At 50.1% G+C, this 26968-nt stretch overlaps 10 protein-coding genes across 10 annotated transcripts; 6 read left to right on the top strand and 4 right to left on the bottom strand.

Annotated features, from left to right (window-relative positions):
- Window positions 1-328: 328 nt before the first annotated feature.
- PtrM4_009610 (DUF544 multi-domain protein) lies at window positions 329-2968 on the bottom strand (the record flags this gene model as incomplete). Its single annotated transcript, XM_001930932.2, has 1 exon — window positions 329-2968. One exon carries the CDS (start codon window positions 2966-2968, stop codon window positions 329-331), a length of 2640 nt encoding a protein of 879 aa, XP_001930967.1.
- Window positions 2969-3380: 412 nt separating this feature from the next.
- Window positions 3381-5283, top strand: PtrM4_009600 (Gcd10p domain containing protein; the record flags this gene model as incomplete). The annotated part of the gene is made up of 2 exons (XM_001930931.2): window positions 3381-3466; window positions 3534-5283. The coding sequence occupies 2 exons, from the start codon at window positions 3381-3383 to the stop codon at window positions 5281-5283; spliced, it is 1836 nt and encodes a 611-aa protein (XP_001930966.2).
- Window positions 5284-11144: 5861 nt separating this feature from the next.
- PtrM4_009590 (uncharacterized protein) lies at window positions 11145-13262 on the top strand (the record flags this gene model as incomplete). Its single annotated transcript, XM_066102936.1, has 2 exons — window positions 11145-11370; window positions 11425-13262. 2 exons carry the CDS (start codon window positions 11145-11147, stop codon window positions 13260-13262), a joined length of 2064 nt encoding a protein of 687 aa, XP_065965138.1.
- Window positions 13263-14174: 912 nt separating this feature from the next.
- Window positions 14175-14518, top strand: PtrM4_009580 (uncharacterized protein; the record flags this gene model as incomplete). Its single annotated transcript, XM_001930929.2, has 2 exons — window positions 14175-14328; window positions 14391-14518. The coding sequence occupies 2 exons, from the start codon at window positions 14175-14177 to the stop codon at window positions 14516-14518; spliced, it is 282 nt and encodes a 93-aa protein (XP_001930964.2).
- A 351-nt stretch (window positions 14519-14869) lies between these two features.
- PtrM4_009570 (uncharacterized protein) lies at window positions 14870-15001 on the bottom strand (the record flags this gene model as incomplete). The annotated part of the gene is made up of 1 exon (XM_066102935.1): window positions 14870-15001. The coding sequence occupies one exon, from the start codon at window positions 14999-15001 to the stop codon at window positions 14870-14872; it is 132 nt and encodes a 43-aa protein (XP_065965137.1).
- A 332-nt stretch (window positions 15002-15333) lies between these two features.
- PtrM4_009560 (uncharacterized protein) lies at window positions 15334-15687 on the bottom strand (the record flags this gene model as incomplete). Its single annotated transcript, XM_066102934.1, has 1 exon — window positions 15334-15687. One exon carries the CDS (start codon window positions 15685-15687, stop codon window positions 15334-15336), a length of 354 nt encoding a protein of 117 aa, XP_065965136.1.
- A 719-nt stretch (window positions 15688-16406) lies between these two features.
- On the top strand, window positions 16407-17990 carry PtrM4_009550 (RPT1, ATP-dependent 26S proteasome regulatory subunit; the record flags this gene model as incomplete). Its single annotated transcript, XM_001930927.2, has 4 exons — window positions 16407-16409; window positions 16462-16527; window positions 16616-17690; window positions 17740-17990. The coding sequence occupies 4 exons, from the start codon at window positions 16407-16409 to the stop codon at window positions 17988-17990; spliced, it is 1395 nt and encodes a 464-aa protein (XP_001930962.1).
- A 1106-nt stretch (window positions 17991-19096) lies between these two features.
- Window positions 19097-20902, top strand: PtrM4_009540 (uncharacterized protein; the record flags this gene model as incomplete). The annotated part of the gene is made up of 4 exons (XM_066102933.1): window positions 19097-19591; window positions 19674-19725; window positions 19774-20750; window positions 20882-20902. 4 exons carry the CDS (start codon window positions 19097-19099, stop codon window positions 20900-20902), a joined length of 1545 nt encoding a protein of 514 aa, XP_065965135.1.
- A 967-nt stretch (window positions 20903-21869) lies between these two features.
- Window positions 21870-23206, bottom strand: PtrM4_009530 (CCL1, Cdk activating kinase (CAK)-RNA polymerase II; the record flags this gene model as incomplete). Its single annotated transcript, XM_001930925.2, has 2 exons — window positions 21870-22781; window positions 22841-23206. 2 exons carry the CDS (start codon window positions 23204-23206, stop codon window positions 21870-21872), a joined length of 1278 nt encoding a protein of 425 aa, XP_001930960.1.
- A 1509-nt stretch (window positions 23207-24715) lies between these two features.
- On the top strand, window positions 24716-26269 carry PtrM4_009520 (Herpes-BLLF1 domain containing protein; the record flags this gene model as incomplete). Its single annotated transcript, XM_001930924.1, has 2 exons — window positions 24716-24829; window positions 24878-26269. The coding sequence occupies 2 exons, from the start codon at window positions 24716-24718 to the stop codon at window positions 26267-26269; spliced, it is 1506 nt and encodes a 501-aa protein (XP_001930959.1).
- Between the last annotated feature and the right edge of the window lie 699 nt (window positions 26270-26968).

Here is a 26968-nt window from a genome sequence, read left to right as displayed (position 1 = left end):
GTAAATAATAGTTCGTTCAATCATGAGACAACTGCACATCTACCTACTCTACATCATATAAAGCAAATGAATAAGCACCATGTCCTCTTCTCTCTGACCCTTATAATCTCCATATAATGTCCACCTTACCTCGCACTACAACCCCAACTTTCAGACTGTAGACTAAAGATAAGATCCGGGTATACATACTCTCCCTAAACGCCCAAACTCAAACAAATGCCTAAGCGACGATACAACAACAATCGCAGCCCAACGCAACGGTATCCCTAACACCAAAGCATCGAAATTAGCATATTGTTGAACCATCGGAAACGAATAAATTGCGTGTCTACATGACAACGCACTTATCCCTTTCCTCGCTGCCGTTCGGCGGTACCGCACCATCCGGTCCAGCACCACTCTGCCGTCTACCAGGTCGACCGGGCATCATGTTTGGACGGCGACCTCCAGAACCAGGGGGTGGAGGCAAGCCACCACTAGTAGCTTGGTATGCGCCTCCATGGGACATTGGCGCTTGGGGGTTTGCGGGGTGGCCGGCGGGAGGGTTGTATTGGGGTGTTGTGATTGCTTCTTCGTAGAGTGGCGGGGGCGCGGGCTCGTTGTTTGGGCGGTGGGTTGTGATGTTGTTGCGACGAGGTGGGATAGCCGGGGTCTGCTCAGGGCGGCGGTTGGGCGATGTTGGGGGTGGAGGGTTTTGCGATGCTGGGTTCGCAGTGAGTCGATTGTCTCGTTCTCGTTGCTCAGTTTCGCGTCTTTGGCGGTCTTCTTCTTCCTCCTGGAGTTGTAGTGCTAGTGCCAGGTCATGGTCCTCTTGCTCGGCTCTACTGAGTTCGCTGGGAGAGGTAATTTCTACAGCTTGTGCAGCATCTGACTGCTGTTGTCCACGACGGCCTTGCACAGTAGTCCAGCCTTGGCCGTTATCGATTTCAGGTTGGGACTGTGGTTGCCCTTGTGGTACCGCAGACATGTCGCTGTTATCAACTGAGCGGAAATCTCCCGAGAAGAGTTGACTGCCTTGACCATTGACATCTGTGAGAGACTCCCAAACAATCTCGTCGTGGCTTGAGTAGCCTTGATCGGTGACGAGAGTGACGAGCTGTCCATTGCGAGGATTCTTGCACAATGTGGAAAAGTGGTCGTTCCTGAACAAGATGGCAACCTGGCCGAGCTGGAGATTATCTCGAATCACCTTCAAACCATAGTCACTCAACTGTGTTGGCCAGGTCAACAAAAACTCCTTGATGGCATGAATGTCTGTGAACATCTGCTGCTCTTCTTCGTTCAGAGAATCGCCCGAAGCCAACTTTGTGTTGAGCTCCTCTTCCTGAAATTGAACGAATTGTGATGTTTCATAAGAAGGCGCTATGCGGTTGAAGGCGGCAAACGCAGGAGTTCCGGCCTCTGGAAGCCATCCGTGCATTAACGGAATGTTGAAAGTTCGGTACAGCTTCATGTCCTGTGTGTTTTCGAAAGCGCCTGCGCGATTCGTAAGCGCAGCATGACCACTTCCCGGATTGGTATCCGGAACAAACATTGGGTTGACATTTAGGCCAGTGTGCAGAGCAAGGAGAAATTTGTAGAGTTCGCTGACATCAGGTAGTTCTTGCGCAGCATCGCCTCGTCGACCAGACATTAGCTCTTCAAAGACAGCATCTAGTAGCAAGCCTAAGCTAACAGTCTCGCGCGTGCGAAGCGTCTCAACCAATGCAGTCTCAAGCCTTGCAGGGGTTGAGAGTACGAGGGCATTGACTAGAGCAAGCAAAGGGCATGGTCCGTTTAGGTTTTGCGTCAAGATTGGTGAGACGCGCATGTCCTCAATATTGTGATCCAACCATCGGATGTGCTTGATTTGATAGTGTTCTTTCCTCTGTCTGTTCATCCTAGTGTTGGGAGACTCTAGACCAGGTGCAACCGCAGAGCCCGCTCCAGTATCAATAGGCCTTGGAGACATACTAGATGCCATGTCCTCAGTCGATCTTCTTGGAGGCAGCGCAGGCGGTTGTTCCTCGAGAGACGCTGAAGTCTGCTGTGTTTGCGTCTGAGGAACCACAGGGGCCGTCTCTAGAGCATGGGTATTGTATGGAACAGGCTGATCCGCTACTGGGCTGGGGGTATTTGTATACGCTGGTTGCCATGCATTGTTGGGGCGTCGTTCTGCAGGCTCCCACGGATTTGCGTCCAGAGAGACATTTGCGTTTTCAGACCGTGGAGTGGGTGAGTTTACCTCGATAAGAGGCGGTTCATATGGTGGTGCGGGGGTTTGCTCGTGTGAATGGTCGCCCAATCCCAGATTCCGCATTTCATGGGAAGGTGTGCTTGGCGTCTGGTATGCCGGCAGCTCCACGGGCGCTTCGTACCTGGACTCGTACTTGTGGGCTTGGCCTGGCGCATCGCCCCAGATGGCCTGACTGCTCTCCCCGTCCCAGCTATTCTGGCCAGTTGTTTGCATCTTTAGGTATGGATTGTTCGTCTGGAGTGGAATGGAACCATTCGACTGCTCAGACACGGTGCTCGCAGCGCCGTAAGATGCGGAACTGGCTCCAGTGGGCATGGGCGATATGTGGCCAGTTGGCTTCTTTATGGGCACTCCGTTGGCGGGGCCTGCTCTCAGGGCGTCGGGGAGACCACCATTCTTGGGCACCGGTGGCATCTTCCCTCCAGCAGGTTTCAGCGCAGCAGGTACATCGTGAGGGTCGACCTCTTCGAAATCGTCGTCGATCTGATTCCACTCGTCGTCGCTCAAGTCAGAGTCGATATCATTGTTGTCATTGGGAAGCGGTGTAGTTTCTGGTGTCTTGATATTGAAAGCTGGCGACTTGTTCGGGCTGGGCGCGTTTCCTACGTTGCCTGGTGTCAAGGGAAGCACGGGCGGATGCTCTTCGGTAGGCGAGGTGGGATATGGGGGGTTTGCTTTAGACAGCGGCGCGGGTACAAGAGGATCATGGTCGTCAGGTTTCCGAAGTACCATGCTGGGCGATGTAAAGGGCAGAGCTTGGTGGTGAGACACGGTCAAGTTCTCGGTGTTGCGCAAGCGGCCTTGGCAGTTGTTGTCGAGGTGTCGAAGGAGAACAATGATAAAGTTTGTGAATGAGACGCGCAGAGTAAGCGTCAATCTAGGCAGCGGTGTATCGGCCCCGAGTTGCACACGCGGCCTGAATGATGGGTGTCGCGGACTTCGCGAAGGCGATGACGTGAAGTGTGGCGGAGCAAGTTGTGGCGACCATGTGGCTGTGCGTGTGGCTTGAGCGTGGGGAAGCTTGGAATCCCTGCAACAAATTCACTGGGCCGGCAACTTTCGCTCTTCCCATGCGCCCGTCTCAAAAACTATAGTCTTGCACATGGGATAGTGACGTGAAGCATCGGAAGGCCCAGATTCCGACATGCATTCCTACATTCGCCCTAATACCCACGTGGCGCTGCGGCTGCCCTCTGGTCTCTACAAGATAATTGAGATCACACCAAATACGTACGTCGCATAGCTGGAGTGAGCCCTCAGAGTAGATGATATGTGAAGTCCTTACTAATTTATCCAGTAATATCTATCTTGGGAAGTTTGGCACCTTCAATTCGAACCTTCTCATTGGCCGCCCCTACTATCTGACGTACGAGCTTCTCGACAAAGACGACGGCAAGTCCAAGACGGAGCTGCGCGTCGTACCTGCCTCTGAACTACATGCCGAAACTTTGGGAAGCGAACAAGTGCCGGTTGCTGACGCGAGCGACGAAAATGCCGAGGGAAATGCGGGCTTCGATATCGTAGGCGAAGATGGGCAGGTCATAATGCGCAACAACCGCCTGACAATTGATGATGCATCGCGACAGGCGCTGTCCATGGCCGAGATCGAGGAGCTGAAGAAGGCTGGCGCCGGGTCGGGCAAGGAGATTATCGCCAAGATTATGGCTTCACATAACGCCATTGACGAGAAGACGAGTTTCTCGTTAGCCAAATATACTCTACGCAAGTCGAAAAAGTACCTGAAGCGCTTCACGGCGCTGCCCATGGATGTTGGCCTGCTCACAGAATATGTCTTGGAGAAAGAGGCGTACAAGATTATGGAACTGAGAGAAGACTTATTGGGTTTAATCAACGCCTGGGCCAACGTACACTCTGGAGAGACAAACCGGGTACTTTTAGGAGAAGATGGAGTCAGTCAGATAGGTGGAGGGCGATGGCTTGTGGTGGATGATACTGGAGGTCTTGTCACGGCAGCGCTTGCAGAGAAAATGGGTATATTGTACCCTGAAGATGAGGAGGACGAATCGGACGAAGAACCAGACGCTGCAGAAGCTACAAAAACAAACGGCACGTCCATAACGCCAGAGACAAGAGATACCGATACCACCATGGTAGACGCAGACGCAGACACTACCATGACTTCCGAAGCGCCAAACGCAACCGACCCCTCATCAACGAATGGCGCCCCCTCAGATCCTCCTCCAAGACCACGAAAGCCACCGCGGCCGCACATTCCCCAGATGTCAGCCAAAACCAACACTCTCACCGTCCTACATCCGAATAACCAACCCAATCTCTCCTATCTCAAATACTTTGGCTACGATTATGGCGCGCCCACCGTCTCACACCCTCTTTACAAGCACCTCAAGTCGCTATCCTGGTTGTCACTCCTCCACCCCGAAGACGACCCCACGTACGACGAACCCGAAACCATCCCAGAAGACGTCCTAATGACGCTTAAATCCACAAAGCGCGGTACATACTACAAGAAGCGACGACGTTGGGAGCGCGTCAAGAACGTGGTAGACGAGACGCGTAGAGGAGGGTTCGACGGCCTAATTGTCGCAACCGCCATGGACGCAAAGACTGTCTTACGAGAACTAGTGCCCCTTGTACGGGGTGGAGGGAGGGTAGTCGTCTATAACCACAACGTCGAGCCATTGGTCGAACTCTGCGACTATTACTCCAAAGAACGTCGCGCTGCGTATATAGCCCGCGAGTTCGGTCCATCACAAAAGCAGCAGCAGGCGAATGGAAAGAAGCATGACCAAGACGATGACGGCGATAGCGCTAGCGAAGGTGATAACGATGAAGAGGACTTCCCACTAAATCCGACGTTGCTGCTTGCGCCGTCGCTTCAAACGGCGAGGGCGAGACAGTGGCAGGTGCTTCCCGGACGGACGCATCCGATGATGACGAGTAAAGGTGGGGCCGAGGGGTATATCTTCACAGCTACGAGGGTGCTGCCGATTGAGGGCCGAGTAGAAGCTAGGGGACATCATGGCAAGAAGAAGAGGAAGGTTGAGACGACGGAAATAGCGGCATAGGGTGGGTACTAGCATGACATGACCTCTCAGAGGGGGACTTTTGGAATGTATGATTTGGATCGAGCATAAGCATCACATGACACTTGATTTATCAACATCTGAATTTGTAGTCTGGGGGTATGTAAAAACCCCTCCTCCTCGCTATCTCTGTCTCTCTTTCCCTCACATATAAAAATCTCTGTCATGTAATTCAAACATCTGGATGTATTCCTCATGTGCTTCTTCCTCTTTCTAGTCTCAAAAACACTATTCCAGCTCTACGTGACCTGTTGCCAACATCGAAATTCCCACATATGCACCAATATGAAAATTGCAACATGGTACACCTTATAAATTCTAGGGTCTAGTAGCTGCTACATTTTCTCATCTCCTTTTTTTTACTAACACTTTTCTAGAGGATCTATGAGAAGTTCTACGCTTCCTTTACAAATCTACAAGTCACCTATACATAAAACTCCCTTCCGCCCCCTCCTTTCCTTTTTTGCTACTGGCCAAGATGAGTTTCCGCAGGCCTTGTTGTTTTCGAAATAAGAACACGTTGGGACAAATGTTCTTTTGTTTTTATTCTTGTTTTGGCAAAATATATTACCAAGAAGTTGGTGTGCTCTAGCGTAACTCTTCTGGAAAAGAGCGCGAGGGAGAGCTACGGCTTTTCTGTATGCTTCCCTCTAGAAAAGCAACGGGGTTTCTAAAATACCTTGTGTTCTGAGCTTGCCTATCTAAAATCTATAAAGTGAAATTCTATATTCTTCCTGTCGGCATTTCTGAGAATTCCACGACTACGGGATATGTTTGGGCTTTTGTTCGTGTGCTTGGTTCTAAAGTATCTTGAAAGACTTGAATGTGTGAGATGGTAGTCGAGGAACTAGATCAAAAAATCGAGAGTAGATGAAACGGTGGGAGCTCTAGGGACGGGGGGTATAAAACTCTCCTCTCCTGTGTTTTTTTCTTTATTATCTTACCTCCTCGTTCTTTGTCTACTAAATAGACTCAGTCCCAGATTCATGTTCTTCCGCGAGCTTTCCTAAAAGTATGTCTTGTTACCAACATGTCCGACGTAGCGTGTCTGCGTTCAAGTCTGGAAACTCCTCCAAACTGCCTATGTGTCTGAAAGAACTGGTGGTTAAAGAATCACCGTTGACCGACAGTCCATGCGGTTGCATTCTGTCACGAGAGACTACGTCGCAGTCGAACACAGACAGAAGATAGTCTTTACAGTTCTTTATTGATCGTAGTTACTATCTAGTGTAGATACAAGACGTTGCGTAAGGAAACAGAACAGGTTCAAGTTGCGGTGAGCAGATATAAGCGGGGCCTGTGCGCTTAGCGCGGGGTCTCAGCTGCTCTTAGCTAATCAACAGATGCCGGGTGCTTACAGGAGCACCTAGTGTCTATGGCCGTTCAGGTGTCAGGGAATCAGGGTGATTACCGTGACACATTCCTTAGCTCCTGGGGTATAAAATCTCTTCTTTCTCTTCCTCTTCCTTTTCCCTATTACCATACTCCCGTCGCTATCCTTTACTAAAATGGAAAAAGGCAGTATTGGGACATGCGCGTACAGCCAGCCCGGCGTGGATGTATTTTAGATAGCGAGCTTTTTCGGGTTGGAAGCTTGGACCACTAGTTGGACCAAGCTTCCCGCTCAGCTCGCACCCGTACATAGGGAGATCTCTCCACCCAGCTCTTGCTCACTACTAATCAAATATCATATACTTTGTTCGTTGCAACGACAGTGATATTCGACACCTTTGCCGTGTCAACAGGCAGACAGCATATCTTCTCGCTTTGCTTTCTGGAAAAAGTTTCTGTTGAAGACAATATCTGTTGGTTGGCTTTGCACTAAGTGCGTAAAGGGAAATAACGATAACTAGGATTGCATTCTGTTCGGTGATGGTTCTTTTATTCTACGAACATAGGTGCTACGAAGGTATACCTAAGCTCAGCGCAAGTTGGGCCGAAGTTGGGCCGAAGTGTTGAGCAGCCGACGTCCCTACCGATACTCACGATCCGACAGATGTATCATTTTGGAGCACATCGCGTGAGTGTAGTAGTAGAGAAGAAGAGGAAACACATGGGAATTGGTGCGTTTAAAGTGTATTAGAGGACGCAGACACAGACATGGTTTAATAGACTCTGCTTTTTGGCGAATAGTCTAGAGAACATATGTCTATGCTCTGCTCGTTTTCAATGAACGATAGAAAATTATGTGATAAACAAAAAGAAGAAGAGAGGAGGGAGGAGTTTTTCTAAATCCTACTTAGCTTCGAATGCGCCGACATAATACCTTTGATTTCGTTTTGGGGGCGGGGGGGGGGGGGGGGAGGTTTCAAACCAATTTTGACCTGTAGAAACGCCGGTAGTGATTTCGTAGTTTCAATTTAGAAGCAGAAGCAGACGCAAACATTTCATGATTTCATGTCTTTCTAAGGGAACAGCCCGGAGGACGTATATTCGCTACTAGGATTCTTTGAATAAAGATATATATTGTTAAGAAATAGGGCAATGTTCTTTTGAAAGTCTGCTCTTGTTTTAAGATATATGAAAAAGACGGATATTGTCGGATCGTGAGTATCGGTAGGGACGTCGGCTGCTCAACACTTCGGCCCAACTTCGGCCCAACTTGCGCTGAGCTTAGGTATACCTTCGTAGCACCTATGTTCGTAGAATGAATCAGAACCATCACCGAGCAGAATGCAATCCTAGTTATCGTTATTACCTTTACGCACTTATTGCAAAGCCAACCAACAACATCAAAGGTTCATGTCTTTTTCTCACCCTTCCTAAATTTTAGGGCAACACGACTTATACTTGTGTTGCTTCTCTTCTAGAAATCTCTTTGATGTTCCAGGGGTAAATTTGTATAAATATCGCACAGATTCTACGGCTCAGACTACTATCTACTCTCTTCACTCGAAGCTCTTAAAAAGAAGATGCTGTATTCATGACTGCGAGTAAGATTGGGCAGTATTAGTTCCGCCGTATTGCGTCTACTCTTCGAAAACGATACCGTAAAGATATCATGTTGCTTTCTGTTCGTTGCAAGAAAACCTATGTTACGACGATTGATTGTCCCGGTCCAGAATCCCGGGATTAACGTATCGAAAAGAGACAGAAGAAGTAGATGTGCGTTGCAGTCTTGTGCTATGCAGTGCCTTATCATCGAATCTCCGACTATATTTCGAAAACCTAGGAGTGGAGCAGTTATGCAACGGAGTAAAGTGTAGGGCGCCGAGTACATAGATGTATCTCTTCTCTCTGCTCCTTCTTTCTCGTTGCCACGAAAGCATCTTCTTTGCTCCTTCTGTAAGAACAAAACTGGGGAAAAGCAGAGACACGCTCTTCTGCGTCTATTCTTCTTAAAATTTCACAATTCAAATTGTAAGGCTGGGACCTTGTCTTTCGGAGTGATTGATTTCTAAAACGCTGAGAACCTGAAACAATCTTTTTTCGGGTGGTTGTATGCCTTGTTTGATAATGCAACTATAAATTTTCTATATGCGGAAGAACAAAAAGAAACGACGCACTACCTTGCCATATACCATAGAAATTTCATCAGTGCTAGTGTATGAAAGGGCCAGAGCGCAGAGCGTTGGCGCATATAAACCCCTTGTTACCTCTCTTTCCTCTACATATTGAAAAGCAATTCCAAAGTCTTTGTCTCAACAACGTCAGTACTATACCATTTTCTGAGCCTTCTTTCATATTTTCAGTATGTCAGACATATGCAGACAACGGCAGGCCTACGTGTGTACAAGATGTTGAATCTTTACTTCATACTACCAAAATTCCAGAGTACACAGCATGTTCGTAAACTTTGAAAACGACTTCGACACCGATGTGGTGATCTGGGAGAAGAGAATAAAATTCGGCGTCCAAGCTTTGAATGTCTAAAATCTTGCGATTGATTGCTTATGTGTGGAAAGATCACTGGAATGACGTGAGAGGTATATAAACCTCATCCCTGTCCTCCGTCTCTCTTACCTCCCTGCTACCAAAACCTATTCATCTTCTTCCTGCTTTCTAAAATATAATAACAACAATCATAGTGCTCTCCTATTCTGCTTCTAAAATTTCCTTTAGTCCTAGGTATCTATGTTGGCAGAATGAGGTTCTTACAAGCAACGCGGTGCTATGAACTTCCGGGGGCAGTAGATTCTTATCACCGCTTGAAATTCTGATTCTTGATTTCAAAATAAGTCAAAAAACTGCTGATGTGGAGAGTAGAGATTTCGTATACCTATATCTGAAACCGTGGGTAAGAATGATGATATGTAGTCTAGTGAACTGGGACTAGAATGGCCGGTATATAGACCTCATGCTCTTCTTTGTGTGCTCTTCTTATCCCGAGAAAAGAACTCTCAAAATATCTTTCTGAATATTGACAGAGATCATACTGTGTTCTTTTTCCGCTGTTGCTGCCTAAAACGCATGTGCCCTCATGTATGCCTTGCGTTTTGAGATTTCCAAACCCAAAAAGTGCTAGGCGAGTACTATGTCCTCTTTCTTGATCTAGAAAGCGTTGGAGAAAGAAGTCATGTCTGAGGGAAGATGGGAGGGCGTGGAATCTTGAGACTATCGACAAATCATAAATTCGATAGTATAAGTGACAACTGCTTTGCTGCCCGCTGTTACGACAACATCAGCTGACATAACTATATCTAATCGAAGATTTCAAATGGAATGCTACCAAAGCTGTCAACAGCGCTAAAGGCAATCGTAACGAGTCAAGACGTGCGATGACTATAAATGGTCGCCAACATCCACCATAATGGTTCGTGGTATTACCAGTCATAATCACTCTTGTGGCAATATTTGCGGTAATCATAGTTATCCCAAGGCGGTCTGCATTGCACCGCGCCTCGAGACCTATGGTCAACTGCAGTAACAATCGTCTCTACTTCAGGTTCACTGCGTATCGCAAGCTTTTGTGTGATGGATGCGTGGATGTTTTAGACAAATTCAGTGTTGAAGGTTGATGGGCACCTAAAGGGTTGATGCAGGTGAGTTGTGCGGGTTCAGAGTCCACACTGTTACTATCGTCGCTGAGTGAAGAGTGAGGAGCCTGAAGTGAGAGGGAAAAGATGGAAAGATAGGGTTGAATTCACGTTTAGATAACGTAACACCAAATCAGCGTAAAACTTAGTGTTGCGATGATCATCTTGATGTCTTGATGGCTCGCTTACAACAAAATAAAACTACACCGCCCTCCCCATCGTTGCTTCGTTGCGCCAACGAATCGGCGACGATGGTCATCAGATCGGATTTATCCACTCGTGAGGCAGAAACGACATCGTATAATTACAAGGCTGGCCTTGTGTTCCCCATGGGGATCTGCGAAAACAAAGAACACGCAGGGCATGCCTGTCGTAATGACATCATGGCTGGAAGACTGGGCTTAGTAGGAAGGAGCCTACGAACCATAACAGTCAGGAACAACACCACTCGAGCTTACAACCCACAGAATTGATATGGAAAGTATCTAAGTCATGCCCAATTCGATAACAAAGGTTTTTTATTTTTTTCCCCAAAGACAGGAGGCGTCTGTCCATGCGCAAGCAATTCGACGAACCAGGGCTATGGGAGCATTAGTAAGGACTGCACGCGTTAGCTCTCGGCGAGCAACGAAAAAGAGAGGCTGAAGGGGTTCGTTATTCAAACTAATTTTCCTTGTCGTCCTTATCTTTCCCTCTAGGATGTAGATGGCTTCGGTACCTTCTTGTTTGGGCTAGTGTTCCTCACTAGCACAGCCCTCGCGAGGCCACCAGTATGGCAATCAAGCCAATATCAAAAAGCTTGACCTCCTGCTAATAGCTTGGTTGTTGGTATCCGATATCCCTGAACAAGAGTTCATACATTCAGCGATGTTGAAGGCCGCTATCCTCTACGCTACGATTGCTCTAAGTGCAACAGCTGTACCAACTACTAGAAATCATGCCGAACGCAACACCGACCTAGATATCAAGCTGTCGGTGGCTAATGGCCTGCTGAGCTCTCCCACGGATGGTCGCATTGTACTGATTTTTGCGCCCAACGGAACCGACCCGCTCGAGGATACAGATGTGACTACCTCCAAGAACAAGATCTATGGTATTTTAGCACCTTCGCATTAGCAAGAAACAACTAGTTGAACATATCTTATAGGCAAGAACGTGTACCAATTTGGCCCCAAGACTGCAGTTGTATTCTCAGACGGAGGCAGCGACGACGCGGAGAGTGGAGTATTTGGCTGGCCCAACGTTAGTCTTAGCGACGTCGAACCAGGCACTTACAACGTGCAAGGGTTCCTCACCAGATATGAGAGGGTGACACGCAGCGATGGCTCCATTGTTAACGTTCGATTCCCCTGCGTCGATGGCGCACCCAACGTGAATGGATTTGGGAGTTTGGTAACATCTGTTACTAAGGTTGTAGTATCTGGAGGCTCGCAGAAACTCGAACTTACGTTCAACAATGTCACGACTGTGGATGGGTTGACTGGTAAAGAGATTGGCGGATGCAATCAAGGAAACTATGCCGATACAGAAAGGCTGAAATATGTCAAGATCCGCAGCAAAAAACTGAGCAAGTTCTGGGGTCGCGACATGTTCATAGGCGCCAATGTCGTGCTACCAGCTGGTTATAACAACCAGACACGCTACCCTGTCATCTATCATCAGAACCACTGGGCTGGAGCGGATGGCGCTTATGGCTACGGCACAAACAAGAAATTCACAGCGGCTTGGAATGCTGGAGAAATTCCAGCCACTAACAAGACAGCAGCTCGTCCAGCCCCAAAGTTCATCATGGTCTCCTTCCGACACGAATCGCCATACTACGATGACTCGTATGCAGTCAATACAGCGAATTTAGGCCCATATGGCGACGCAATTAACGACGAGCTCATCCCTTATATCGAGGAAAGATTCAAAACGATCCGTGCACCCTACGCACGCATCCAAGATGGAGGTTCTACGGGCGGCTGGGAGTCGGTCGCCAACGTCATATACCGACCGGACCTCTTCGGCGCTTGCTTCAGTTCTTATCCCGACTCCCTGGATTTTCACCGTCACCAAGATATTGAGCTTTACACGGCCTCGAACGCGTACCAGCGTGCAGATGGCAGCTTTGTGCCTAGCATCCGTACACATGTCAACGGCACTGAGGTTGTTGAAGCAACCGTTGCGCAAGAGAACCATTGGGAACTTAGCTTCGGAACTAGCTCTCGCTCGTTCAACCAGTGGGACGTCTGGAATGCTGTTTTTGGAGTTCAAGGCTACAACAACTATCCTTTGGAGCCTTGGGATAAGGTGACCGGCGAGATCTATCAGGAAGCAGTCGAGCACTGGAAGCCTTTTGACCTTTCCAACTACGTCGTCAGCAACTTCAACTCCTCTCGCAATCTTGGTACCGCACTGGCAGGCCGTATCTTTGTATATGTCGGTACCTGGGATAATTACTACCTAAACGAGGGTGTCATGGAATTCCAAAAACGAACAGATGCAGCTGGTGGGTCGGGGTGGGCAAACGTCACAATCCTACCCGAAAAACCACACGGTGGAAACTACCAGGCACGCGAGACGTGGGATTATCTTGAACTCGTCGAGAAGTGGGTTCTTGACCACTCCCCCTCCGGACCTGCACCGCTTTCCCCGTCGTCAATTGATCCCTCCACACGTGGGAATATTTGGGATGATGTCATCCGAAACGGCGGTCGCAAAGCCGCTGTGAAGCGGCAAGGAGCTCCTAAGATTGCAACTAAGCAGGCCAAAGTGGGTCAGAATGTTACGGCATCCGTTGGACGCTGGGATCCGGGAGTCAAGCTCACGGCACAATTTGTTCTTAACAGCAAGCCTGCATGCGCAGCTTTTAGCGTCCAGCAATGTGCAACTGTTCAATACACTCCAACTGCAAAGGGACATATCCAGCTTCTTGTTACAGGCCAGAAGAGGAATTATGTGACGGAGACGCGGAAGAGCAATAGTGTGTTAGTCGGCCGATAGTTCTAATTATAGACATCGCAAACATGCGTAGTTAATGCGAAACCCTGTAGTTATCTCCCAACACCACCTTCGTGGCATGCATACGTCACGCAGTATAGTCGAAATACGAAATCGATTAGCAGGATGTCTCCCGGGAACAGCGATGAAGGAAATGGCTAAGTGTTAAACATATTGAGTATGCTGCACTTGCGCCTTACCGCTTCATTGCATTCATAAGTGTAGAGACAATTGCTTCAGCGCATTGCACATGTCAACGAGTGCCGATACAGTATTTGGAGGTCTGACGCCTTCGTTGTGCGACAATTATAAATTCATCGCGGTTTAGATGGCGCGCTCTACTATCTCCCCGAGAAGACACCAACAAAACACGACTCAACAATGCAGATATTATGCAGACATATCTTCGGACATTAGAGACAGAGAAACGAGAAACACGCGATTCGTGGCGTCCGGGGTACCGGTCCTGGGCACCCAAGTCCACTACGCAGCACGGACATGGAATCATGCGTCCTACCAAACTCGGCCACCAGTACGGCCACGGCCACAAGTCTGGTCCCAATCAGCAACCTTGGCTCACAACATAGCTTCTCTCCTAACAGCGTACGGAAGTACGGATACGGTGACCCCCTGCTGCTGTAGCATTGCAGGTACGGGGTGGGTAAACAGTGGAGCTGGCGTGACCGCTGCACGATGGAGATAGGAGAAAGCGGAGGAATGAAGTAGGTATATAAAGGCTTTTGTATCCAAGAATATCCACCATCACCCAACAACAAGAACTGGCACTCTAATATAATACTACCATCTACCAACACCACCAAACCAAACACCAACCGCAATCATGCAATTCACCACCCCCCCTCGCCTTCCTCGCCCTCGCCTTCTCCGTCGCCGCCAACCCTACCCCCCCGCGATATGGGCGCATGGAACGCAACCGTCGAGACGAATGGATCACAACTAGAACTATTTGCTATGTTTGTATCAGACAGCTACCCCATGGGCATCCGTTGCCAGTGCAACGGCACGATTTGCAGGCCTCAGACCTTCTCTTGGGAGTACGACGGTAATCGTAAGTTCTTCTTCCCCTAAATTCCCCGGGTGCTTTAACAGCATACTAACATGATTTTGTAGTTCTCAAGCTTACGCAGAATGTGGAGAAGCCCAACCTTATGACTGTTTTCGGACATGCGTCTCTTGAGCTTGATCCTGTCACCAAGTCTGGCAATGCAATTGTTCACGTCACCTCTGCCATTGCCTAATTATGGGATGGAGATGGAACTAATGAGGGGAGAAAAATGAGCAAATGACTTCAACTTCAATCTGTACATATCACTACACACATAGACCAGTCAAATGGAACGACTCTGTTGGCCAACCGACCTTGTCTACAGTGTCGATTTCGATTTCGCCATCTTTACTACCCTAAACACCCAAGTCCCTCCCCTCATACACCATATCCGACGCCGTCGCCAAATGATAGAACAAACATGATGGGTTGTGATACGCCCATACTCCTTACCCTAACTAAAGTCAAGAAAATAACTTTCGGTTATTCAGTAATAGCAAGACAGTGAATTAGCAACATGAATGAGAGATGCCTGAGAGATAGGCTACGCTTCGCCAAACAGCCGTGCAGTGATGTCGCCCATGTAAGCCTCTTCCAGCTCGTAGTCCTCGCCACCCATTCGGTCAATGCCAACGTATTCAAACGCGGCGACAACGGCTTCGACGTCAAACCCCATTGCTACGAAGCGGTTGACGAGGTCCTTATTGTATCCCTTGTATGCAGCCAGCTTCGACTTTTCTTCGTTTTGCTTTGCCTGCTGTGCCTTCTTCTTGATGGAGGCTGCCGTGGCACCGCCGCTTCCCTCTGCAATCTCCTTTTTGGGCGCACCCGCAAACTTGACCGCCCACTCGCGAGCCTTGTGCTCAAACTCGGCGGGGTTGCGAATGAGCATGCCAGCTACTTCGGCGTCTTGTGGATCCTTTGGCTCGGGTGTGCTGAGGAGAGACTGTAGTGAGATGAGGGCAGACTTGATAGTCAGGACAGGTGACCACTGCGAGGAGAGTGTGTCTAGGCAGATGGCGCCCTATTTCCAGTTAACGTCCTGCAACTGTATGGTAGGGTACAAGTGCTGCTGCATAGATCAGATGGGTGCCCACTTACCGTCTGTGAGCTGACATTTGGGTGCCAGATCTTGGTCTCAAACTTCATGATGGGTGGGCGGAACGGGTACTCGCTTGGAATCTTGATGTCGACAAAGTAGGTTGCGCCTTCGTATGGCGTGTCTGGCGGCCCTAGAAACTGGCCGCGCAAATGTGTGAGATCGTCCCCGTTGCCTGCTGGCTCGACGACAATCTTGGAGTGCTGGTCATTTTGGATATCGGCAATCTCCTTTGCGATTCGCCGGTTGCGGTTGGAAGCCATCGTGTGAGGGTGAATGGAAGAGTGATGAGTGGGTGGGGTGGTTAAAGAGGCTGCGGGGAAGGAGAGAGAGAGAAGTAGAGGTGACAAGGCAGGCAGCAAGTGGGTGCAACCAAGTTATTTCTAGTTATGGGTCAGCCTGAGGGTCAGCCAACTAGTCCAGGCTCCACTAAGCTGGAAGCTTGTAGTATGCGGGTGAAGTTTGCGGAAAGTTGAAAAGTTGAAGCATTCCCGAAAGGCCTAGCTGAAATTGTGGAAGAATACAACAGGTGAGACTTACTTGGACGTAGTTTTGGTAGCGGAGTGGTCAGGGTACTTGCTGACCCGCGTGGGGAGCTTTGGAGTGCTTCACTGGCGGGGTTGGAGCTCGAATAGTGTTACGAGTCCGGGGAGGGTGATTTTGGAACAAGTTGGAGTGAGTTGAAATGTTCTATAAAGTGTCTATGGCTATCGGACCGGGCCTGACGTGTCTGTCCTTGTATGGCAGTGGAATCGTGAGGCAGGCCAGCGGTTCGACGAGACAGTGACGCCACAGAAGCGCTAACCCCGATTCCCCGACGCCTATCCACGAGCTTCGGAATCAGAGCATCAACACATCTGACAAACACCCAACGCCGCACCTCGCCATCATCTCTACCACGGCACTCGCTGCAGTGTATCTGATTCTCCTCGCCCCACCCTGTTCAGCGCTGGATTTGCCCTTTCCCGGCTGATTGCGTGCCATGGTAAGGATGATCGGTTCGGAACACGCAACGATAGGCTGCTAATGCCATGTAGGGTAATCAACAATCGAGTGCTGGAGGCGGCGGCCCTCCTGGTGATGACAAGAGCAAAAAGGACAAGGTACGTGATGGCCGTATCACGCGGAATGGGACTTTGAAGAGGTTGCCGTCTGTCGCCTCACCGCATACACTAACCGTCGCCTCTGCAGAAGGACAAGCCAAAGTACGAGCCCCCGCCACAGCCTACGACGCGCATCGGCAGGAAGAAAAAGAAGGCTGCAGGTCCCAGCGCCGCTGCAAAGCTCCCGACCGTGTACCCGACCGCACGATGCAAGCTACGGTACCTCCGAATGCAGCGCATTCACGACCATCTGCTCTTGGAGGAGGAATATGTCGAGAACCAGGAACGTCTGCGCAAGGCAAAGGCCGTAAAGGAAGGAAACGCGCCTGCCACATCCACGGCCGGGGAAGGCCCCGAGGACCGCAATGCCGACGAGCGCTCGCGGGTCGACGACATGCGAGGCAGCCCCATGGGCGTCGGCAACCTGGAGGAGCTCATCGACGACGACCATGCCATCGTTTCCAGCGCCACTGGGCCCGAGTACTATGTGTCCATCATGTCTTTCGTCGACAAGGACCTGTTAGAGCCCGGAGCGAGCATCCTTCTGCATCACAAGTCCGTATCAGTCGTTGGTGTGCTCACAGACGATGCGGATCCGTTAGTGTCTGTCATGAAGCTAGACAAGGCACCCACGGAGTCGTATGCTGATATCGGTGGTCTGGAAACGCAGATCCAAGAAGTACGAGAGGCAGTCGAGCTCCCTCTCCTGCATCCGGAGCTGTACGAGGAGATGGGTATCAAGCCACCCAAGGGTGTCATTCTCTATGGTGCACCCGGAACCGGAAAGACGCTATTGGCTAAGGCTGTGGCAAATCAGACCAGTGCAACTTTCCTCCGTATCGTGGGTAGTGAGTTGATTCAAAAGTATCTCGGAGACGGCCCAAGGCTAGTGCGACAGCTTTTCCAGACTGCTGCTGAGAATGCGCCTTCGATTGTCTTCATTGACGAAATCGATGCCATTGGAACCAAGCGTTACGAGTCTACGTCTGGCGGTGAGCGCGAAATTCAACGAACCATGTTGGAGCTTCTCAACCAGCTCGATGGTTTCGACGATCGGGGTGATGTCAAGGTCATCATGGCTACCAACAAGATTGAGACGCTCGACCCGGCACTCATCCGTCCTGGTCGTATTGATCGAAAGATTCTCTTTGAGAACCCCGACCGTAAGTTTCATCGTCACCTTTCAATATGCATTTGCTGATCGTCACCTAGAAACGACCAAGAAGAAGATCTTCACCCTCCACACCTCGAAGATGTCCCTCAACGAGGATGTCGATCTTGACGAGTTCATTAACCAGAAGGACGACCTCTCCGGTGCCGATGTAAAAGCCATCTGTTCCGAGGCTGGTCTCATGGCTCTCCGTGAACGCCGTATGCGTGTCAACATGGAGGACTTCCGAACTGCAAGAGAACGTGTTCTGAAGACGAAGACTGAGGGTGAGCCAGAGGGTTTGTACTTGTAGAAGTCTGGATAGTACGGTAGCTCAGCATCAGCTTCAAGCTCAACTTCATGCAGGTGTATGAATAGCAAAGTCAGACGGTAGACTCATAATCTTCATCACTGTCATCTTTCTAATTTTCCCTTGTCTTGACCGCGAACCTATGAGTGCAAGTCGCACCGTCGATAGTCACACAGCAATGTGACTGGTATATTCATACGACCTCCTGAATCGTTTGTCTCAATCACGCTCATAGTCCATGGGGATATCTGGATGTGAGGTAGCTTCCCTTTAAGTTCCGCCCATCCAGTCGTGCTTTTCTCACAAGTGAGCGTGCCCCACTCTATCAATGGCCTTTCGATTGAACTCAGGACCAATCCCCATACTCCAGTGTGAGCGACGATATTTTATCTCGTCTACAGTACCACGACACTCATCCTTGACATGCCAGTTAAGCTGAAGAATTACTGCTTATCTAATATACCGAAAAGCTCTGTTAATCATTTTTCTGCTTAACTCCCTTACGCTTTTTATCTTCTTTTCAATTATCGGCGTCTTCGTGTACTATTGGCACCAGTGTCCACACTATTTCTTGAGGAATTCAAAGCCAAGCAATAACCATGCTTCACCATGAGAATCTGTCTCGACAATGTTTTGGTTCACTCGATGCATCGGTATGACATCCCATCCGACTTTGATGCCGACAATGTCTCAACTCCCGACATATGGTAGATGTCTGGACTGATTGAATGCTCCAGGCACCACCGCACAGTCGAAAAGCGATCCAAACCCTTTTCTGCAGAAAGTCACATAATAACCACGGCTAGCTCATTTCCCTTTTCGAGATCGCACGCCTACGCGCTCACTGCTTTGGCCGCAGTCCAGTTGGCGAAGGTGAGAGAACGCACTAGCCACCCCACGCCAGGTATAAATAAACAGTGCCACCTCGCATCACGCTTGAACTCTTATCTTCTACGATCAAACATAATTCAACTCCAACTATTACTGCAAGGAGCCTTGATACTCTCGATCTCTGCTCTGCACCCACTGCAAGGTATTCAGCAGCTACCTAGGAACTTGCGACAACAGTCCTGTCTATACTGCGTCGCAGCTTCCTTACATCAGGTACCATGGAGATTGAAGCGCCCACGTTCAACGCACTCGACAAGCCCCAGAGGCGCGCATTCATCTTGCGGGATCAGCTGCGCTTCCTCGATCCCCAACATCTCAATGAATTCCTTAGCAATGTTAGCAACGACGAACCACCTACATACACAAAGGTAAACGGCTTGATTAAACCTCCTCTTACATTGGTCACACTCAAAGAAGAGGCTAAGCGGTTTGATCTTGGCAATGTCTATCTACCGGAAAATGACAACAATGTATACCGAGTGCACTTGGTGGTGGAAAATAGGCAGATACAGCTACGTGCTGAAGACCCCTTACCATTGGATGAAGACGTCCTAGATTCATGTCCGATTCATGGCTTCATTGCCAGGGGTATGGTGCCGCTTTTCAAGGAAAAATTCCAGTCGATTTACGCAAGAAAGCATCGATTGAATGAGGCTAGGCGGGCTGCATATAAAATGGTCAATCAGCCACCGACATTGTCCCACGAAGGAGAGGTATGTCTGGGCATTCATACTGAAGACATTGTCGAAAAGACATGGGCATAGGGTTCAGGGATACATCACTGACGTTCTTCAGTCTCTACTAAGGCTTCATCCAAACGCTGAACAGGGCTCTGTAGCTTCCAATCGTGAGTAACGCATATTTCTATGACATTCTAACGCTAATCAAAGAGCAGCAAAGAGGATGAAAAAGCGTGAGCGAAACGAGCCGGTTGTTCCGCACGTCTCCAACAAGCGTAATCAGATTGGTTTCAATACCATTCCAGAAGAAGCAAAGAGCAGAACGTTTGACACGATTCCGAACCATGTCAAGATTGGCCTGTTCAACTCCATTGCTAAGACGGCGTTTCCGAACTTTGACAACCTGATGACAGCTGGGTGGAATATCGTATCTATCTACTCTGCCTGTGGCAGCGAGTTTCCTGACTTGCATAGTGCCATCGTTGTCCTAAAGAATGTACTCCAAGACTTTGACGAGGCATTTGGCAGGCGTGGTGATCGCACGACGCCTGGCTATAGATACGATTTTGGAGGACCCTCGCGGGCTGGTCCCAGTACAGATCGTGACGGGCATGACCGGGAAGTTCGATCGGTACCTCCTCCTATGCCTACTTCGGCGGCTTCACAAGACCAGATCGCGCAATCCTTCGACCAAGCGACTATCAAGCTACAGGATGATCCCGAGGCACCAGTGGAAGATCTTGCGCACGTTGAGCACGAGGAATACCACAGGGTAGAGCAGGAAACAGAAGAAAATGCTGGTCAGAAAATTGATCAGGAGGCCGAGCAGGAGGTACATCAAGAGGAGGATCAGGAGGCATCGCCTGAATCTGCCCCCGTCCTACAGTTGGCGGAGCTTCATCAAGATCAGATCGAGGATGACGACAGCGGCTCAGGAGACGACGAGATACCGGCATTCGATCCTCGGTTGAGCGGAATAAAGACCAGTGATGAGGATTCTCGTCTGTTTCGTCCTCAGTACATACCTGAGACTGGCACGGGTGGTAGTCCTCTACGGTCGGTTCACTCTTCATCTGATGGGCAGTACGCGAATGCCCAACGCGATGGTATCCAGAATACACGCCAGGAGGTTGTAGAGACAGACCCAAATGTCCGGGCTAAGAGCATACCGCAAGCGACAACCTCAGCACTTGTTCGTCACCGCGAGGGAAATATCTCAACTGTCAGCAAGACCAACGCAAATCCCGAACTTCATAACGCCAGCATAATCAGATCTTCGCTCATAGAACCAGCACATGTGGAATCGGAATGTGATCAATCCAGTCGGTCCCAACTCCAACATAGACCTAATCGGACCTTTTCTGCAACTCCAACGCCTTCGTCCGCGTCTACACCTACGCCTACGTCAAGAAATCAAAAGAGGGCCCATATTCGAGAACTGAGCATCGGGGCTCTTGAGGAAAAGATCCGAGAGCGCACAGAAAAGCTCATCAAGGTCTTCGGTAGCGTGGAAAACGCGCCAGATCCACACAAGGACCACCTCCAGAAACTCGAAGACGCCAGACAGCTAAAATTACAAGAAGAATCTGATAGGAAGGCTGAGGCAGACAACGACAATGACCAAGGAGGTAGTCATACGGTGGCAGAGCTGAGGCGTATGTTCGCTCCAGCTAACCACGGCATGTTTGGTAAGTATCTGGGCAATTCCTCCGTACATGGGGTCCAGAGGACTAGGGGTATCGCGCCTGTAGCACCCATGTATCCAAATGCGGCGAGGGACCCGAGGGATGCGATGAGTGGGGTTGGGAGGCCGGGTGGTACGCCTCCTAGTGGTGTGTCTCCAAGTGGATGGAGGGGATATTGATGGGTGGAGACGGTGCGTGGAGCGATCTTATTTGATTTCTTTGGAGAAGCATATGGAGCATACGACGGACTGACACATGTTTTATGAAGGGAAGTATAGTGCGTACGCGACATGTTGGGTTATCAGATACGGTAGGAGGGATAAGGGTGTTCTGGGAGTTTCCTTTGCGTTTGGCCCGGCTACAGTAAATGAACGTGGAGCCAAGGCAGTCTGACTTCAAGATATTCCAAATAGAGAAATTCAGATAGCAAGCTCACAAAGAAAAACTGATAACCTGCAGCAGGAGTAGATTCCTCTGAAGAAGCTTAAGACTAAAGACCTTTTGACCACCTAAAAAGCAGATCCCTGGTATCTTGAACGCCACCCAATGCCCTAGCCTGACCCTCAAGAAATACATGCGCCAGTATAACAATACTCTTTGTCATCCCAGTAGTACTTACTCCTTCTTCACTCCGCCGCAGCACCCTTTGGCAATTCCGGCCCCCAAAAAGCATCACTCTCCTTCTCATACCCCTCCCTCGCCAACTTCCTCCTCTTAGCCTTACTCTCCTCAAGCGCATCACCTTGCACCGCATCTCTCTTCTGCGCCTGATTCAGCTTAACCAAATCAACCTTATCCGGGTCGCGGCAATTTTTTAGTTTCTGGACCAGGGCCTTAACCTGGGCCTTGTGCCTTGCTTCGCGGGCTTCTCGTTCAGGCGCCGGGAGCGCGGCGTTGGTGTAGAGCCGGTGGGATGATATGAGTTGTGCGCAGGACCGGATTGTGGACATGAGTTTTTCGTAATGGGGGGCTGATGGAGGTACTTTTGTGGACAGGTAGAAGAGGGTTAGGGGTTCATCGGCGAGGAGGTGAGCGCTGAGCCAGATTTGGGAGGGGGTGTAGAGGAAGTAGGCGTCTGTTAGGACGGCAATTGTGCGGAGCGTGTTTGTTGCTGTGCCGTATGCTGCGTGTATTCTCTCTTCTACTTTGCGCTCTGGCATTTTAATGGGGGGCGCACCGGGTTTGACGGGGAGTTGTAGGATCTTGGATTGTATCTCCTTGGGCGACATGCCCTGTGCAGGACCTTGATATTTTCCATGCGCCATCTCGAGGAGTTCCATGTGCCCGGCTTTTATGGCGCGGAAGGGGTGTCGGACATCAAGGTTGTAGCGTAGACCTTGCATGATGATGTATTCGGGTGCGAGAATGTCTTCGGTGGTCACATTACGGCCTGCGCCCTCTGCGTATTGCGAAACGTGGATGGGGAATAGCTCGACTTTAGTCGTCATGAACATTACGGTCCGCAGGATGGTGTTGACGTGGTACGTCATGGGCGAATTGTACAGGTAGAAGCGGCGAAGGAATTGTATGCATGTTGCCTGTACAAGTAGATATTAGTATATCATGTCTTGGATGTTGAGATATGAGACAGACGCACAACTACGCTCAATGGGAAACTGTAGTGACTCCCCAGCGCAATGGCGCGCTCGCAGAACTCATCCACAATCTTCAATTCTTCCTCTGCGGTCAGGCAATTCACCTCCGTCACAGACTGCATACCCGCATTCGGCGTATTCGTTCCACTTGTTCCACTCCCATTCTCCTTGTCAACACCAGATCCTGTGCCATCACCATCTACGACATCGTGCGCGCGCTGCGCTCGTACGCGTGCGAGATTCGCCTTGACGCGCCCGGTGGCCTGGAGGTTGATCTTGAGGCGCTGGGCGGCGAGTTGTGTGGCAGTGAAGGACCAATTTCGGTACTGGGTAGAGGTACGATAGAGGTCGTCTTCGCTGAGCTTCATCGTCGCCGTGGGAGATTGGTAGGCTTTGTAGATATTCAAGCCGGCATCACTATACAGACCGTCGCACTTGGATCATCATGGTGAGATGCCAAGGAACAGGGGTGCGAGTCTAGCCTAGGCGCGCTTTGGTTCCGCTCTCCACGCTTTCGGCCTTTCTTTGTGGTGTCCCTCCGGCAGTACCAAGCAGTGAAAATGCCGGATTACGGTGCTGACAGGTTAACTCTAATCTGACATCTTTCCAAGGTTGGCCCCAAAGTAAGATGCATGTTGTTAACACTGAAGTATAGAAACGTGACCGATACCTGATAGCCATTGATCTTTTCCAGCGGGGTATTTGCGCAGCTATCATCTCCAGCTATCACCGCCCAGGCTACGGGATGCTACTAGCGAATGCAGCCCACCACGCCTTAATCCAATCATCCCAGAGACTCTCTTGGAGACTTCAGGAACGGCCTCAATTGTGCTCACACATCTCAATTGCGCTCAATAACAAACTAGCGGACTCACTTCAATCCAGCTACAAGAAGCTATCCATTCCCTTGTCTTTCCTCAAGTCCATGTCATCTCCCGCCGCACGGCTCCTTATGACTTCGCTCTCTTCCGCTCCTTCCTCATTAGAAAGACTCTTGCGCTAAGGCCGAACATGAAGATTGACTTTTCCAGTCCTCGCTTTGCTTCGTGGACGACGATTTTCTGAGGCAGGTCAACCGCCGAACAACCGACACCGATGAACTTTGCTCCAGATGCCCAACACTCGCGCCGGTCATCTCACCATTTTCTGAATCAAGACGGCGAAGCTTCTTTAGTTACACTCGGATCACGCTATAAGCACTAAAAGTTCGATATGCAGCGCAATATCCCCATCTCGGAAGGAGCATCGCAGCAGTGCTCCGGCTAAAGTCAACCATCGGTTTGCAAAGGCCTATCCGACTCTCGGATTCCTCAAAGTTCCAGACAGGCTTCTGCACTTCTTTGGTCGTGGCGCAGAATCAATCCAAAGTGCTTGGCAAAAAGAGCAGCTTCCTTTTCAGGCTACGCTATCATCAGCCGCCATCTCCGCTGGAGGGATCCCCACCTTTGTTAACACTACGGCTTTCGTACCCCCGCCACAATCTCGACCAGCAAACCCTGCAGCATAATGGATACACTTATCTTGCGAGTGGTCAGATTCAACGTGGAACGCTTGCCAAGCATCAGTTTGGCCTCGGCGCGTATGGTAGATGACCCAGAAAACTATCTCCCAAGACTTCACCAAGAGTCACCTAGCATGGTGCTGCATAGAACCACTGCTTCCGTGCTTCTACACGGGTCTTGGGTCTCTTTACTAGGATCTCGGAGCAACTGCGATAGGAAGGTATGCTGGGTGTGAGGCGTGCCGCCGACGAAAAGCACAATGAGCTCGGTGCTTGCGCGTGCTATACCGGTAGTTAGGGTATTTAACGTCTCGACATCTGCTCTTTTCACCTGATCATCAACTGCCAACCGTCAATCCGCAGTCTTGTTCGCAAAATGAAGTGGGCTACTCTATCAACGGCTCTGCTGCCTCTGGTCGCGGCCCATGGCTTTACCCATCAGCAGTATGCCTCTGGAGATGTCATGGATCTCATGATGAAGGGCAAGGAGGTAGGCTACAGTGTTCAAGCTTGCGTATACTGATACTAATTACCTCAGGCTGCCTGGGCCAAGGAGCGTGCTGCCGGCACCTACGACAACAAGAGGTGGAATGGCTTCTCCAAGAAGCGCGTGAATAAGAACAAGATCGAGTGCAAGCATGGTCGTGTCGAGGCTGTCAAGGGTGACGCCGACCAGACCTACAAGTGTAAGAATATCGACTTGTACGACTTCAAGACGCACGAGGAGCTCGGTGACGGTGTGGGTGAGGGCAGTGGTTCATGGGGTTGGTCGCACAGGGGCCGTGACTTCATTGCCATCGGCCAGACCTATGGCGCCTCTTTCTCCGAGGTTACCAAGGATGGCCAACTCGAGTACCTCGGTCGTCTACCTGCCAACAACGACTCTGTCATTTGGCGTGAAATCAAGGTTGTCAAGGATCACCTCATTGTCGGCTCTGAAGGTGTTGGTCACCATGTCCAAGTTTTCGACCTGAAGAAGCTGCTCGGTCTCTCCCCTAAGAAGCCGGTCACCTTCGACATCAAGACGGACGTTGCTCTCGTCGACATCAACCAGGGTATCAAGGGGCGTACTCACACCGTCGTCACCAACCCAGAGTTGGGCTACGCCGTCGCTTGCGGTGCTGGTGGACGTCCCGGCCGTAACGACACCTGTGCTGGTGGACCCATGTTCATCAACATGGACGACCCCACCAAGCCCTACGTTGAGGGCTGTGCTGGCCAGGACGGCTACACCCACGATGCTCAGTGCATCGTCTACCGCGGCCCCCACAAGAAGTACTACGGACGCGACATCTGCTACGGCTACAACGAAGACACCTTGACCATCTACGACGTCACCAACAAGAAGGGCATGGGTAATGCTGGTGCCATCATTTCCCGTACACCCTACGTCGGCGCTTCGTACACTCATCAAGGATGGGTTCTTGACCCCATGTGGCAAACCCATCTTGTTATGGATGACGAGCTCGACGAAGGCCAGATCGACCCGAACAGGACAGCTCCGGGAAGTCCCGCAGCCGATGGGTACGCGGTGACGTATATCTGGGATATCCAGAACCTCGAGAAGCCTGTTGTCAGCGGTTTATACAAGACCACAGTCCGCTCCGTTGATCACAACCAGTACGTCTACGACGGTCTCAGCTACCAGTCCAACTACCAGGCCGGTCTCCGTATTCTCGATGTCTCTTCGATTCCCAAGTTCCCCGATGGCAGCAAGGTCAAAGAGATTGCCTACTTTGATGTTTTCCCCACTGATGACGTTAAGCCCGGCGGTGGTGATGCGCTCTGGAACGGCGGTACCTGGTCAGCTTACACCTTCAACTCTGGATACGTGGTTGTCAACACGATTGACCGCGGTGTGTTTGTTGTCAAGCAGTCTGATGTCAAGGGCCTGAAGAAGGGCGAGGGTCAGTACTGGAACAAGCACTAGAGATTGATGATATAGATGATCTAGTCCAATACTTGGCTTATAATAGTAATGACTAGTAAATGAAATATTCAAACATTGACCATATGCGCAATATGTAAATTGTTGTATTGTTGCTATGCTGGATCCTTGTACTGTCAAGGTTGGTACCAGAACAGCGGATACTATTTGACAAGCTTTGCACTCCCTGCTACTTGGGAAATATGGCTTCTCCCGCCGGGAAGCTTGGTAAGGCTACGTACATGATGTGGGGTGCCCTTGGTCTGTCTTGGGTGCATGCACGCCATGATCATAGTGTATGATCCTAGCCAGATAGCTCTCGCCCTGGTATAGCCATGTACTTGGCTACTTGAAGTCTCTAGACGGTATCGTTTCGTCACTCTTCGGATTCGGATGCTAAAAGGGCTTAGATATTCCGATAAGGAGGTGCATGCATGCCTGGCCACTCCCGGTGCACGTCGGGAAGGGAGTGTAGTCTCTATTTAGTACATGGCCAAGTTCGCACATGTGTCATCGGACACGCGGCGCCTTGGTCAGGCTGTGCCGTATAAGTCGATGTGAAGGGTGTATGCCGACTGACGCTGCATCGCCAAACAACCACCCAAGCTCTTGATCAGGTGGAAGCTTATGACGCTTCATACCCTACTTTTACCATGCATCCTGCTCTTGCCAAATCAGTCCCTATACCTGTCTTGCTATCTC

The sequence above is a fragment of the Pyrenophora tritici-repentis genome, chromosome 1 (assembly GCF_003171515.1).
Source record: "Pyrenophora tritici-repentis strain M4 chromosome 1, whole genome shotgun sequence".
NCBI lineage: Eukaryota > Fungi > Ascomycota > Dothideomycetes > Pleosporales > Pleosporaceae > Pyrenophora > Pyrenophora tritici-repentis.
This window is presented reverse-complemented; position numbering and strand designations above follow the sequence as displayed.